General features: G+C 43.2%; 1 protein-coding gene across 7 annotated transcripts in view; it reads right to left on the bottom strand.

Annotated features, from left to right (window-relative positions):
* The window catches only part of lrrc8aa (leucine rich repeat containing 8 VRAC subunit Aa), a 97,698-nt gene that overhangs the window by 29,824 nt on the left and 55,404 nt on the right, over window positions 1-12,470 (bottom strand). For all 7 annotated transcript variants that reach the window (XM_087998334.1, XM_087998331.1, XM_087998333.1 and 4 more), the window contains one exon: window positions 3,885-6,033. In XM_087998334.1, coding sequence (XP_087854460.1) covers window positions 3,885-6,033 — 2,149 coding nt within the window. The remainder of the gene's footprint in view (window positions 1-3,884; window positions 6,034-12,470) is intronic.

Raw genomic sequence — 12,470 nt, 5'->3', positions numbered from 1 at the left:
CATCCTGTATTCTCTGACAGTCCCTTACGCTTTCTGCTACTCCACCAATCTTTGTGTCATCTGCAAACTTGCTGATCATACCAACAGTGCCCTCTTATAGATCATTTATATATATTACAAACAACCATGGCCCAATACTGACCCCTGTGGAACACCACTGGTCACCTTTCTCCATTTTGAGAAACTCCCTCCAACTACCGTGGGTGGCACGGTGGCACAGTGGTTAGCACTGCTGCCTCACAGCGCCAGAGACCCGGGTTCAATTCCCGACTCAGGCGACTGACTGTGTGGAGTTTGCACGTTCTCCCTGTGTCTGCGTGGGTTTCCTCCGGGTGCTCCGGTTTCCTCCCACAGTCCAAAAATGTGCAGGGTCAGGTGAATTGGCCATACTAAATTGCCCGTAGTGTTAGGTAAGGGGTAAATGTAGGGGAATGGGTGGGTTTCGCTTCGGCGGGTCGGTGTGGACTTGTTGGGCCGAAGGGCCTGTTTCCACACAGTAATCTAATCTAATCTAATCTACTACTCTGTCTCCTGATGCTCAATCAGTTCTTTATCCACCTAGCTAGAACACCTTGCACACCATGTGACTTCACTTTCTCCATTAGTCTACAATGGGGAACCTTATCAAATGCCTTACTAAAGTCCATGTATATGACATCAACAGCCCTTCCTTCATCTAACAACTTGGTTACTTCCTCAAAGAACTCTATCAAATTGGTAAGGCACGATCTCCCCCGCACAAAACCGTGTTGCCCATCACCGATAAGCTCATTCCTTTCCAAATATAAATAGATCCTATCTCTCAGTACCCTCTCCAGCAACTTCCCCACCACCGACATCAGGCTCACTGGTCTGTAGTTACCCGGAATATCCCTACTACCCCTCTTGTACAGGGGGACAACATGAGCAACCTTCCAGTCCTCTGAAATACCTCACCTTTAATAAAGGATGCCACAAAGATATCTGTCAGGGCCCCAGCTATTTCCTCTCTCGCCTCCCTCAGCAACCTGGGATAGATCCCATTCGGTCCTGGGGATTTGTCCACCTTAATAACCTCTAGCATACCCAACACATCTTCCCTACTTATGCCAACGTGATCCAGACTAATCAAACTTCTATCTCTAATCTCAAGATTCATCATGTTCCTCTCCTCAGTGAACACTCAGTGAACACTGATGCAAAGTAATCATTCAGAATCTCACCCATTCTCTCAGGTTCGGCACACAGCCTTCCTTCATTATCTTTTAGTGGACCAATCCTTTCTTTAGTCACCCGCTTGCTTCTTATATAAGAATAAAATGCTTTGGGATTTTCCTTAATTCTGCTTGTATTTCATGACCCATTTTAGCCTGCTTGATTCCTTGTTTAAGACTTGTCCTACTCTTCTGATATTCCTCCAGGGCCCGTTCTGTTCTTATTTGCCTAGACCTTATGTACGCTTTGCTTTTCCTCTTGGCTAGCCGTACAATTTCTCCTGTCACCCACGGTTCATGAATCTTGCCCTTCCTATCCTTTGCCTTCACCGGGACATGCTTATCCTGCACTGCCGTTAACCTATCTTTGAAAGCCTCCCACATCCCTTCAATTAGCTGTGTCCAATCCACATTTCCCAGCTCCTGCCTAATTTTGATATAATTGGCCTTGGCCCAGTTTAGCACTCTTACCTTAGGACCACTCTCTTCTTTATCTCCAAGTATTATAAAACTTACATAATTATGGTTACTGTTCCCAAAGACATCCCCCACCGCAATTTCTGCCACCTTTCCTGGCTCGTTCACCAGTACCAGGTCCAATATGGCCCCTTCCCTCGTCGGACTATTGACGTACTGCTCTAGAAAACTCTCCTGGATGCTTCGTACAAATTCTACTCCATCCAGACCTCTGATGCTAAGTGTATCCCAGTCAATGTTGGGAAAATTAAAATCGCCCATCACCACTACCTTATTTCCTCTTCGTCTATTCATAATCTGTTTACCTATTTGTTCTTCTACCTCACGCATACTGTTGGGAAGTCTGTAATACAGCCCCAACAATATAACTGCACTCTTCTTATTTCTCAGCTCCACCCATAATGCCTCACTACCCAAGACTGCCACAGTGTCCTCCTTTAGCACAACCGTGATATCGTCTCTGACCAGCAATGCAACTCCACCCCCCCCCCCTTTTACTTCCCTCCCTGTCCTGTCTGAAGTGTCTATATCCTGGAACATTTAGTTGCCAATCAACATGTCCTTTCTTCAACCAAGTCTCTGTAATGGCAATAATGTCATACTCCCAGGCACCAATCCAAGCCCTAAGTTCATCTGTCCTACACACTATACTCCTTGCATTAAAGTAGATGCATTTCAGGCCACCAGTTCTTTTGCGCTCACCTGCTCTCTGCCTATTCTTCCCTTTATTAATGCTATCTTCATAATTCTTACAGTCTCCAGAACTCAAGGCTGCAGAGGTTTGATCCCAGTTAAGTTTCCCTCACAATTTAGTGGCTTCATGTTAGTAGAAGGAGGGTTTACCTAGCAGATATTTTCACATGGTTAGCAAACAATATTATTACTGATATACAGAGGAACCTCGATTATCTGGCATTCGATTATCCAAATTTTGGATTATCCAGACAAGATAGCAAGATCCCAATGCTTGGTTAAACTGTGGATAAAAGCAAATTACTGCAGATGCTGGAATCTGAAACCAAAAGAGAAAATGCTGGAAAATCTCAGCAGGTCTGGCAGCATCTGTAAGGAGAGAGCTTTGACAAAGGGTCAGTTAGACTCGAAACGTCAGCTCTTTTCTCTCCTTACAGATGCTGCCAGACCTGCTGAGATTTTCCAGCATTTTCTCTCTTGGCTAAACTGTGTTATCTGGCATTCGATTATCCGAACAGAATACTCCCCGCCCATGTTGTTCATGTAATTGAGGTTCCTTTGTATGTACAAAGATGTTTAGATTGTCCTAACCTATTGATTAAAAGGCAACATTAATGATGGGCAGAACAACAACTTAAATTTATGGATCTGTCTTTAACACAATAAAATTAGCCAAGACCCCTCAACAAGGATATTAAGACGCAAGTTATATAATGAGTTATGTTGAGAGACAAGGGTAGTTGAAAAAAATGCTTGGTCAAAGAGGTAGGATTTAAGGAGCATCTTAAGTAAAGAAAGAGAAGAAAGGGGAGAGATTTAGCAAAAGAATTCCAGAGTTTGGGGCCTAGCCAACTGAAGGCACAGCCCTGCAATGGGTAAGTGTCTAAAATCAGGGATGCTCAAAAGGCAAGAATTATCGAAGAGCTCACACATAATAGAGGTTAGTTGGGCAGGATAGTATTTCAGAGCCTAGCATGCTGAAGAATTGGAAAACAGGGATGAGAATTTTTAAAAATCAAGGCATTGCTTGACCAGGAGCTAACATAGATCAGTGAACACAGGGATGCACAGGTGAATGGGATTTGGAGAGAGTCATGACATGGGCAGCAGAGTTTTGGATGATTCCAAGTTTAGAGTGAGTAGAACATAGGAGACCAGCAGGACTGTATTTAATAGTCAAGTATACAGCTATGAAACACATGATTTTTGGTTTCAGCAGCAGATGCAAGGGGACAGGAATGAAGCAGGGTGATGTAATAGAAGTGGAAGTTGGATATCTTGGTGATGGCATTGATGGGAGTAGGAAGTTCATCTCAGGGTCAAATGTGACATCAGATTGCAGAAAGACTGGATTAGTCTCAGACTACTGCCAAGAAGGAGATGGAGTCAGCAGCTGGGAAAAAGAGCATGGTGCAGTATCTTCAGATTTTCTAATATTTAATTGGGAAGAGGGCACAATAGATGTAAATCTAGTTTAATAGTGAACATATACTTATTAAGACTTTAAATGTGCACACTCACCCGATTTGCAGTGACCGCAAAATACTGCAGATTCTGAAGGAACCCGATGTCCTGTGGTATATATGTCAGGTTATTATGACTCAAATCCAAGTACCGCAACTTACGACAATAGAAGAGTTGAGCAGGAATCTTTTCAATTTTGTTCCGGTTCAGGTAGAGCCTCTCCATGTTGGTCAAAGTGCCAACCTGAATAGGAATATAGGCAATATGGTTATACCACAGCTTAAGGCAGACTAGGCGCCGTAGGTGCTGGAAGCTGATAATTTCCTCGATTGTCTTCAAGTTGTTATCTTTGAGATCGATCTCCTGTAAGTTATGGAGACTGAAGATGGAGTGTGGGATTCGTTCCAGATCGCAACGGATTAACTCCAATTCTGTCAGATTAACCATCTTCTTTAGGCTATTGAGGACCATAAGCTTAGTGCCTTCATTGTTGATAGACAACTTCTGCAGATGGACTCCAACATCTGTGACAACCTGTGGCAATTTTGTTAGGTTGCTCTTCAACCTCAAAACTTTGAGGCATTTGAGTTCTCGTAAGCCATCAATCACAATGTAGCGATTGTTCTCCGCACTCAGGTTCCCAGTTAGGTGAAGCTCTTCGAGATTCTTCAGGCTGTAGATCCATAGAGGAATCTCTTTGATGTCCGTAAACTTGATATGTAGTGATTTCAGGTGCTCTCGTAAGAAAGCAAGAGCTGGTGCCTCAATCTTTGCTGGCGTGTGGTACAACCAAAGTTCTTTGAGGTTACTAAGTTGGGCAATGATTGGAGGAATGGTGACATCCAAGATCATCTCCAATTTGAGCACTTCCAGTTCAGTCAGGTCAAAGATGGTGTCTGGGATTCCACTCAGCATGAAGAGGTGGAGTTCCAATTTGTCCTGAGAGTTTTTCATGATCCTCTGCCGGAGTTTCTCTAGGGTCCATTCATTATTCAGATTGAGTTGTCGTAATTTGTTCTCACTGACTTCAGACAGAAAGACAGCAAAACGTTTGGAGTATAATGGATCATACTGATCAATAAGATGCAACATAAAAGCAAAATCATTCTTGACATCAGGAATATCACTGTAGCTACTCTCCTCTCGAATTGACTCAAACGAATACTTTTTCAAAGAAAGGCGTACCATCCACCAGAGTGTGTACATGCAAATAAGTCCATAGACAATCACTAAACTAATGTAAAAGGATGCAAGGATCTTGAACAGTGTAGCTAATGGATGAGCACATTGATACACATTGTATCCTGTGAGGTTCTGAATGTTTACTATACAGGACACATCAAATTTTATATCATCAACATAATAAAGTGAGTAACTAATAATAAGAGCAAATTTAATTACTTTGATAATAGTTTGTCTCATGTAGAGCTGATAAACTATATCCCCTTCCTCAACATGGGTGCGGAATTTCTTTACTTTTTCAAACAGAGCTTTAGCTTGCTCTCCCTCCTTCTTATCCAACACACCCGTTTCTGAGTGATCAACTATTCCCTGTTCAATGCGGGATTTTGTTCTCTGTAGCATGGGTACACTGGCCTCCACATCCTCACTAACCGTAGAGGATTTCTTTGCCATTGAACCATTCATTTTAGCAAAAGATTGCTTTGGGTCACTTTCCTCTGCTACGGTTTCAGATAGGGCCCGGGTTGTCCACGGTGAGTCAAAGCATTTTAGAAGGATGGATACAAAGTGTTCCAGCTTTGAGCTGGTGCGAGGATATTTGAACCAGAAATTGCTACATACCAAGAACACCAGCGTGTGTAGAAGTACAAGGTAGGGAAAATATTTTGCAAACCAATGAAGTTTATTCTCATAGCATACTGCATCTACGTAGTTGTACTGGTGGCGGTCCAAGTCATATTGGATACCCGTGGGTTCACTGGAAAACGGGGGAATGACTGATGATGATGGGAGTGTTGCATTTGGGTAATCAAAGGGTTCAAGACATGTATCATTTGCAACCCACTTGCAAGGTAAGCAAATCATTTTGTCTTGGGTGACCTGCAGTGTGCCACCAAATACTGCTATCATTAGCATTACAATGGAGATGTAGTCTGTAAACACGTCCCACCATGGCTTCAAGATGCGGTATGCAGGCTGAGTATCAGCGAAATAACGCAGTTCCGTTACTGGAATCATCACGCACCTGAAAATTAAAAGAAATAAGTAACAGCAAACAGCTTTATCACCAGGATCTCATATGGATAAAACTAAGTATTGTAAATCTTTGCACTACATACACTCAGGCGCATAATTATAGATTTTACTCTTCGTAACTTGAGTCATATCTGTGGAAAAACTATTTTAATTGATATAAAACAAAGTAAAAACAAATTAAGGTGCTGAATGAAGAACAAGTTAATGCATGTAAGTGCATCTGTGAGACTTGTTCATAATGGGTCGGGAAATGCCACTTTGTAAGGATAAAACCATTGTGCCAGGCAGTGTACACCATTTCGAAGTTGTGTGTAATTTGAATGCTCTTCAATGTCAACTTTTTGCAGCAGATTGTGGACAATAACCACAAACCACAAGTGAATGGATCACATGCTTAAAATGATGCTTCCTCAAGCATCATGATGATTAAATATCAAATGCAATGTAATTGTTTTGATCGCCTATGTACACAAAGGCATGAGTTCTTGGTCTTCTCTCGAATAGCAGATTCTTAAAGAACAATATAGTCACTTACAGGGAACAGCATCCAAATAAGGCAACATCTATATTGATTGGATGACTGTTACAATCAGCAAGCATCAACGGTAAAGATTCAGCCACCTGGCATTACACAATGGATGTTCTTTACCTCTTAAAATCACTACCCTTGCCTCCAGCACCTCATCTTTTTTTCTACAAGTTCTTATCTGGTCAATGTCATGCTAGGTGACCCTTTGTCAAGCAACCCTAAGGGATGTTAGCAAGGGATGATAACGGGAGAAGTACCTGTCAGGAACAAGTTGAAGCTTTTGGAAGCAGAGACTGATGACACTGCCAATTCGCAAGGCGGCCAAATTTGTCAATCAAAAGTTGCCGCAGAGGCAGAGCGGAAGAGTTGGACATCGCACAGAGCCACGGTAATAGGGGACTCCATCGTGAGAGGAACTGACCGGGGTTTTTGTGGCAGCAGACGGGATTTAAGGATGGTGTGTTGCTTTCCTGGTGCTAGAGTGAAAGACATCGCGGACAGAGTGCAGGAAATCCTCAAGGATGAGGGTGAAGAGCCAGAGGTGGTGGTACATGTCGGCACAAATGATGTCGGTAAGAAGAGGAGGAACATACTACAGCGAGACTTCGGAGAACTAGGAAGAAGGCTGAAAAGCAGGACGTCCAAGGTGGTTACCTTCGGTTTGCTTCCAGTTCCTCGGGCTAGTGTGGCCAGAAACAGGGAGATAATGGACTTGAACGTGTGGTTGGGGAACTGGTGCAGGAAGCAAGGATTCAAGTTCTTGGATCACTGGGGTATATTTTGTGGTAAACATAAATTCTACAAGAGAGACGGCTTGCACCTTAATAGGTTAGGGACCAGTATTCTGGCAGGCAGGTTTTCTACTGCAACACCGCTACTTTGAAACTAAGTAGCGGGGGGGAGGGGACAAGCTGGATGTTTAAAACGGAAATTGAAGGGAAAGTTAGAACAAGAGAAGTCAAGAAAGACAACTGTATTAATGAGGCAGAAAACTCGGAAAGGCATCATGCTGTAAGGTTGAGTGAAATAAGGGTTGATGGGAAGGGTGAGAGCAGTAACAAATTAAAAATACTATACATGAATGCAAGAAGCATTAGACATAAGATGGATGAGCTTGAGGCTCTTTTGGAAATTGGCAGATACGATATTGTGGGGATAACTGAGACGTGGCTTCAAGTGGACAGGGCCTGGGAAATGAATATTCAAGGATACATGTGTTATCGTAAGGACAGACTGACGGGCAGAGGGGGTGGGGTGGCCTTGTTAGTAAGGGATGATATTCAGTCCCTTGTGCGGGGGGACCTAGAGTCAGGAGATGTAGAGTCAGTGTGGATAGAGCTTCGAAATACCAAGGGTAAAAAGACCCTCGTGGGAGTCATCTACAGGCCCCCAAACAGTAGTCTGGATGTCGGATGCAAGTTAAATCAGGAGCTGAAATTGGCCTGTCGCAAAGATGTCACTACAGTTGTTATGGGGGATTTTAACATGCAGGTAGACTGGGAGAATCAGGATGGTATTGGGCCACAAGAAAGAGACTTTGTAGAGTGCCTCAGAGATGGATTCTTAGAGCAGCTGGTGCTGGACCAGGGAGAAGGCAATTCTGGATCTGGTATTGTGTAACGAACCAGAATTGGTCAGAGACCTCGAAGTGAAGGAGCCATTGGGAAGTAGTGACCATAATACAATAAGCTTCAATCTGCAATTTGAGAGGGAGAGGGTACAGTCGGAAGTGACAGTACTTCTGTTGAATAAAGGGAATTATGGAGCTATGAGGGAGGAGCTGGCCAAAGTTCAATGGTGCAATACCTTAGCAGGGATGACCGTGGAGGAACAATGGCGGATATTTCTGTGTATAATGCAGAAGTTGCAGGATCAGTTCATTCCTAAAAGGAAGAAAGATCCCAGGAGGAGGCATGGGCGGCCGTGGCTGACGAGGGAAGTAAAGAAACATATAAAGTTAAAAGAGAAAAAGTACAACATAGCAAAGATAAGTGGGAAACCTGAGGACTGGGAAGCTTTTAAAGAGCAACAGAGGATTACTAAGAAGGAAATACGCAGAAGAAAAAGGAGGTACGAAGGTAAACTGGCCAAGAATATTAAGGAGGATACCCTTTTTAGGTATGTGCAAGGCAAAAAAATGGTTAGGACAAAAATTGGGCCCTTGAAGACAGAAACAGGGGAATATATTACTAGGAACAAAGAAATGGCAGAGGAATTAAATGGGTACTTCAGATCTGTGTTCACTTGGGAAGACACAAGCAATCTCCCCGAGGTAACAGTGGCTGAAGGACCTGAACTTAAGGGAATTTATATTTGCCAGGATTTGGTGTTGGAGAAGCTGTTAGGTCTGAAGGTTGATAAGTCTCCGGAGCCTGATGGTCTGCATCCCAGGGTACTGAAGGAGGTGGCTCGGGAAATCGTGGATGCGTTGGTGATTATTTTCCAGAGTTCGATAGATTCGGGGTCGTTTCCTGAGGATTGGAGGGTGGCTAATGTTATACCACTTTTTAAGAAAGGTGGGCGAGAGAAAGCAGGTAATTATAGACCAGGTAGTCTGACCTCAGTGGTGGGAAAGATGCTGGAGTCTATTATAAAGGATGAAATTACTGCACATCTGGATAGTAGTAACAGGATAGGACAGATTCAGCATGGATTTATGAAGGGGAAATCATGCTTGACTAATCTTCTTGAATTTTTTGAGGATGTAACTATGAAGTTGGACGAGGGAAATCCAGTAGATGTAGTGTACCTGGACTTTCAGAAAGCTTTTGATAAAGTCCCACACAGGAGGTAAAATTAGGGTGCATGGTATTGGGGGCAAAGTACTAGATTGGATTGAAAATTGGTTGGCTAATAGGAAACAAAGGGTAGTGATAAACGGCTCCATTTCAGAATGGCAGGCAGTGACCAGTGGGGTACCGCAGGGATCCGTGCTGGGACCACAGCTTTTTACAATATATGTTAATGATATAGAAGATGGTATCAGCAATAACATTAGCAAATTTGCTGATGATACAAAGCTGGGTGGCAGGGTGAAATGTGATGAGGATGTTAGGAGATTACAGGGTGACCTGGACAAATTAGGTGAGTGGGCAGATGCATGGCAGATGCAGTTTAATGTGAATAAATGTATGGTTATCCACTTTGGTAGCAAGAACAGGAAGGCAGACTACTACCTCAATGGAATCAATTTATGTAAAGGGGCAGTACAGAGAGATATGGGTGTTCTTGTACACCAGTCAATGAAGGCAAGCATGCAGGTACAGCAGGTAGTGAAGAAGGCTAATAGCATGCTGGCCTTCATAACAAGAGGAATTGAGTATAGAAGCAAAGAGGTGCTTCTGCAGTTGTACAGGGCCCTGGTGAGACCACACCTGGAGTACTGTGTGCAGTTCTGGTCTCCAAATTTGAGAAAAGACATTCTGGCTATTGAGGGAGTGCAGCGTAGGTTCACGAGGTCAATTCCTGGAATGGCAGGATTACCTTACACTGAAAGACTGAAGCGACTGGGCTTGTATACCCTTGAGTTTCGAAGATTGAGAGGGGATCTGATTGAGACGTATAAGATTATGAAAGGATTGGACATTCTGGCAGTAGGAAACATATTTCCACTGATGGGTGAGTGCCGAACCAGAGGACACAGCTTAAAAATACGAGGTAGACCATTTAGGACACAGCTCAGGAGAAACTTCTTCACCCAGAGAGTGGTGGCTGTGTGGAATGCTCTGCCACAGGGGGCAGTGGAGGCCCACACTCTGGATTCATTTAAGAAGGAGTTGGATAGAGCTCTCAAAGATAGTGGAATCAAGGGTTATGGAGATAAGGCAGGAACAGGATACTGATTAGGAATGATCAGCCATGATTATATTGAATGGCGGTGCAGGCTCAAAGGGCTGAATGGCCTACTCCTGCACCTATTGTCTATTAACTCTTTCTCTACCTACTCGTACCTTATACACTTTCTCAAAAGCATACCCATGTTAAGTGATTCCACAACTGGACAGTTTTTAGAGTCATAGAGATAGACAGCATGGAAACAGACCCTTCCGTCCAACTCGTCCATGCCAACCAGATATCCTAACCTAATCTAGTCCCATTTGCCAGCGCTTGGCCTACATCCCTTGAAAACGCTTCCTATTCATATACCCTTCCAGATGTCTTTTAAATGCTGTAATTCTATCAGCCTCCACCACTTCTTTTGGCAGCTCATTTGATACACGCACCACCCTCTACGTGGAAAAGTTGCCCCTTAGGTCTCTTTTATATCTTTCCCCTCTCACCGTAAACCTATGCCCTCTAGTTCTGGACTCCCAGACCCCAGGGAAAAGACCTTGTCCTATCCCAGCCGCTTATGATTTTATAAACATCGAGAAAGGTCACCCCTCAGCCTCCAATGCTCCAGGGAAAACAGCCCCACCCTAATCAGCCTCTCCCTATAGCTCAAACCCCCCAACCCTTGTAAATCTTTTCTGAATCCTTTCAGGTTTCACAACATTCTTCTGATAGGAAGGAGACCAGAATTGCACGCAATATTCCAAAAGTGGTCTAACCAATGTCCTGGACAGCCACAACATGATCTCTTAACCCCTATACTCAATGCTCTGACCAATAAAGGAAAGCATACCAAACACCACCTTCACTATGCTATCTACCTCCAACTCTACTTTCAAGGAACTAATCCTCAGTGTGCAAAGAATTACACTGATAAAATTATTTAGGATTGTCAGTCATGTTTGCCCTGGAACACTTGTGTTTACTGGAAGTTACATATATTAGTACACACTTTGTTCTGTGTAATTAAAACAAACATGTATGCATATTGAGTTTAAACTCAACAATATAAGTGACAGTTTTAATTTTGTTCATTTCTCAAGGCAATGTCTTGGCCAATCTGATTCAACCTACCTCATTCAAAATTGAAACAAAGTTTGGTGGTTAAATGTCAGTCACCTTTATTGCATTATTCATTGCAACACCCAATACCAGAATCCACTTGCAAACTAATCAATATTCTTCTCTGACATTGGCATTGCATGCGAATTGGCCTGATGAGTTCAAGATAAAAAGCTTTGACAAAATGGATTTGATGCTCATTAAAAAATCATAAACAAGAATTTGAACCCATATATATGAAGTCAAAATTGCTTGTTTGGATGTTGTTTCTCTATTTCCTCCCAGTGATTTTTGTGCTGCACATCCTAGCTTTAGCTGGTACTCTTTCATTCTGAGCATAGTGCAGCTTTCATCAGCCACCTAATGTGGTTTTGTCTAGTACACCCACTACCTCTGCTTAATTCATCAATGAAGTTCCTGGAGGGAAGAGAAGCATTTTGAATCCATGGCCCAACAATAAGGGCTGTTCCTTTATTAGGCCGAATCACCTAAAATAAGATCACAAGACAATAAGAGAATCAGGAGTAGACCATTCAGCCCTTTGTTCCTGCTCCACCATTCAACAGGGTCATGGCTGATCCAACATTCCTCATGTCCAATTTCGTGCCCTTTTGCCATAACCCTTGATTCCCTGATTGATCAAGAATCTATCCATCTCAGCACTCATTAGAGACAAGGACTCGGCCTGCACTGCTCTCTGTGCTAACGAGTTCCAAAGATTCCTCCTCATCTCAGTATTAAATTTGCACCCCTTTATTCCTGGAAGTCCCAACAGACCAGATGGGAGCATGAAAACAGAACACGCCATCCTGGCCTAGTCACCAGGGTTGCCACCAGAGTTAAAGTCATCTGGAGGAATACATAGTATTGAGGGAAAAGGTTGATGACAGGCACAACGCTCCCAGAAGAAGTGCCACCATCTTCTCTCTAATACCTCACACTTACTCTAACATTGCTACTGTATCCACCTCACACTAATGTTCACTCTTTACCCCAGAGGGCAG

This window comes from Chiloscyllium plagiosum, unplaced genomic scaffold, assembly GCF_037043375.1.
Source record: "Chiloscyllium plagiosum isolate Xiang-an unplaced genomic scaffold, Cpla_swu_hap1 HiC_scaffold_21, whole genome shotgun sequence".
Classification (NCBI taxonomy): domain Eukaryota; kingdom Metazoa; phylum Chordata; class Chondrichthyes; order Orectolobiformes; family Hemiscylliidae; genus Chiloscyllium; species Chiloscyllium plagiosum.
Note: the sequence above shows the minus strand (reverse complement) of the source record. Positions and strands in the feature narration are given on the sequence as shown.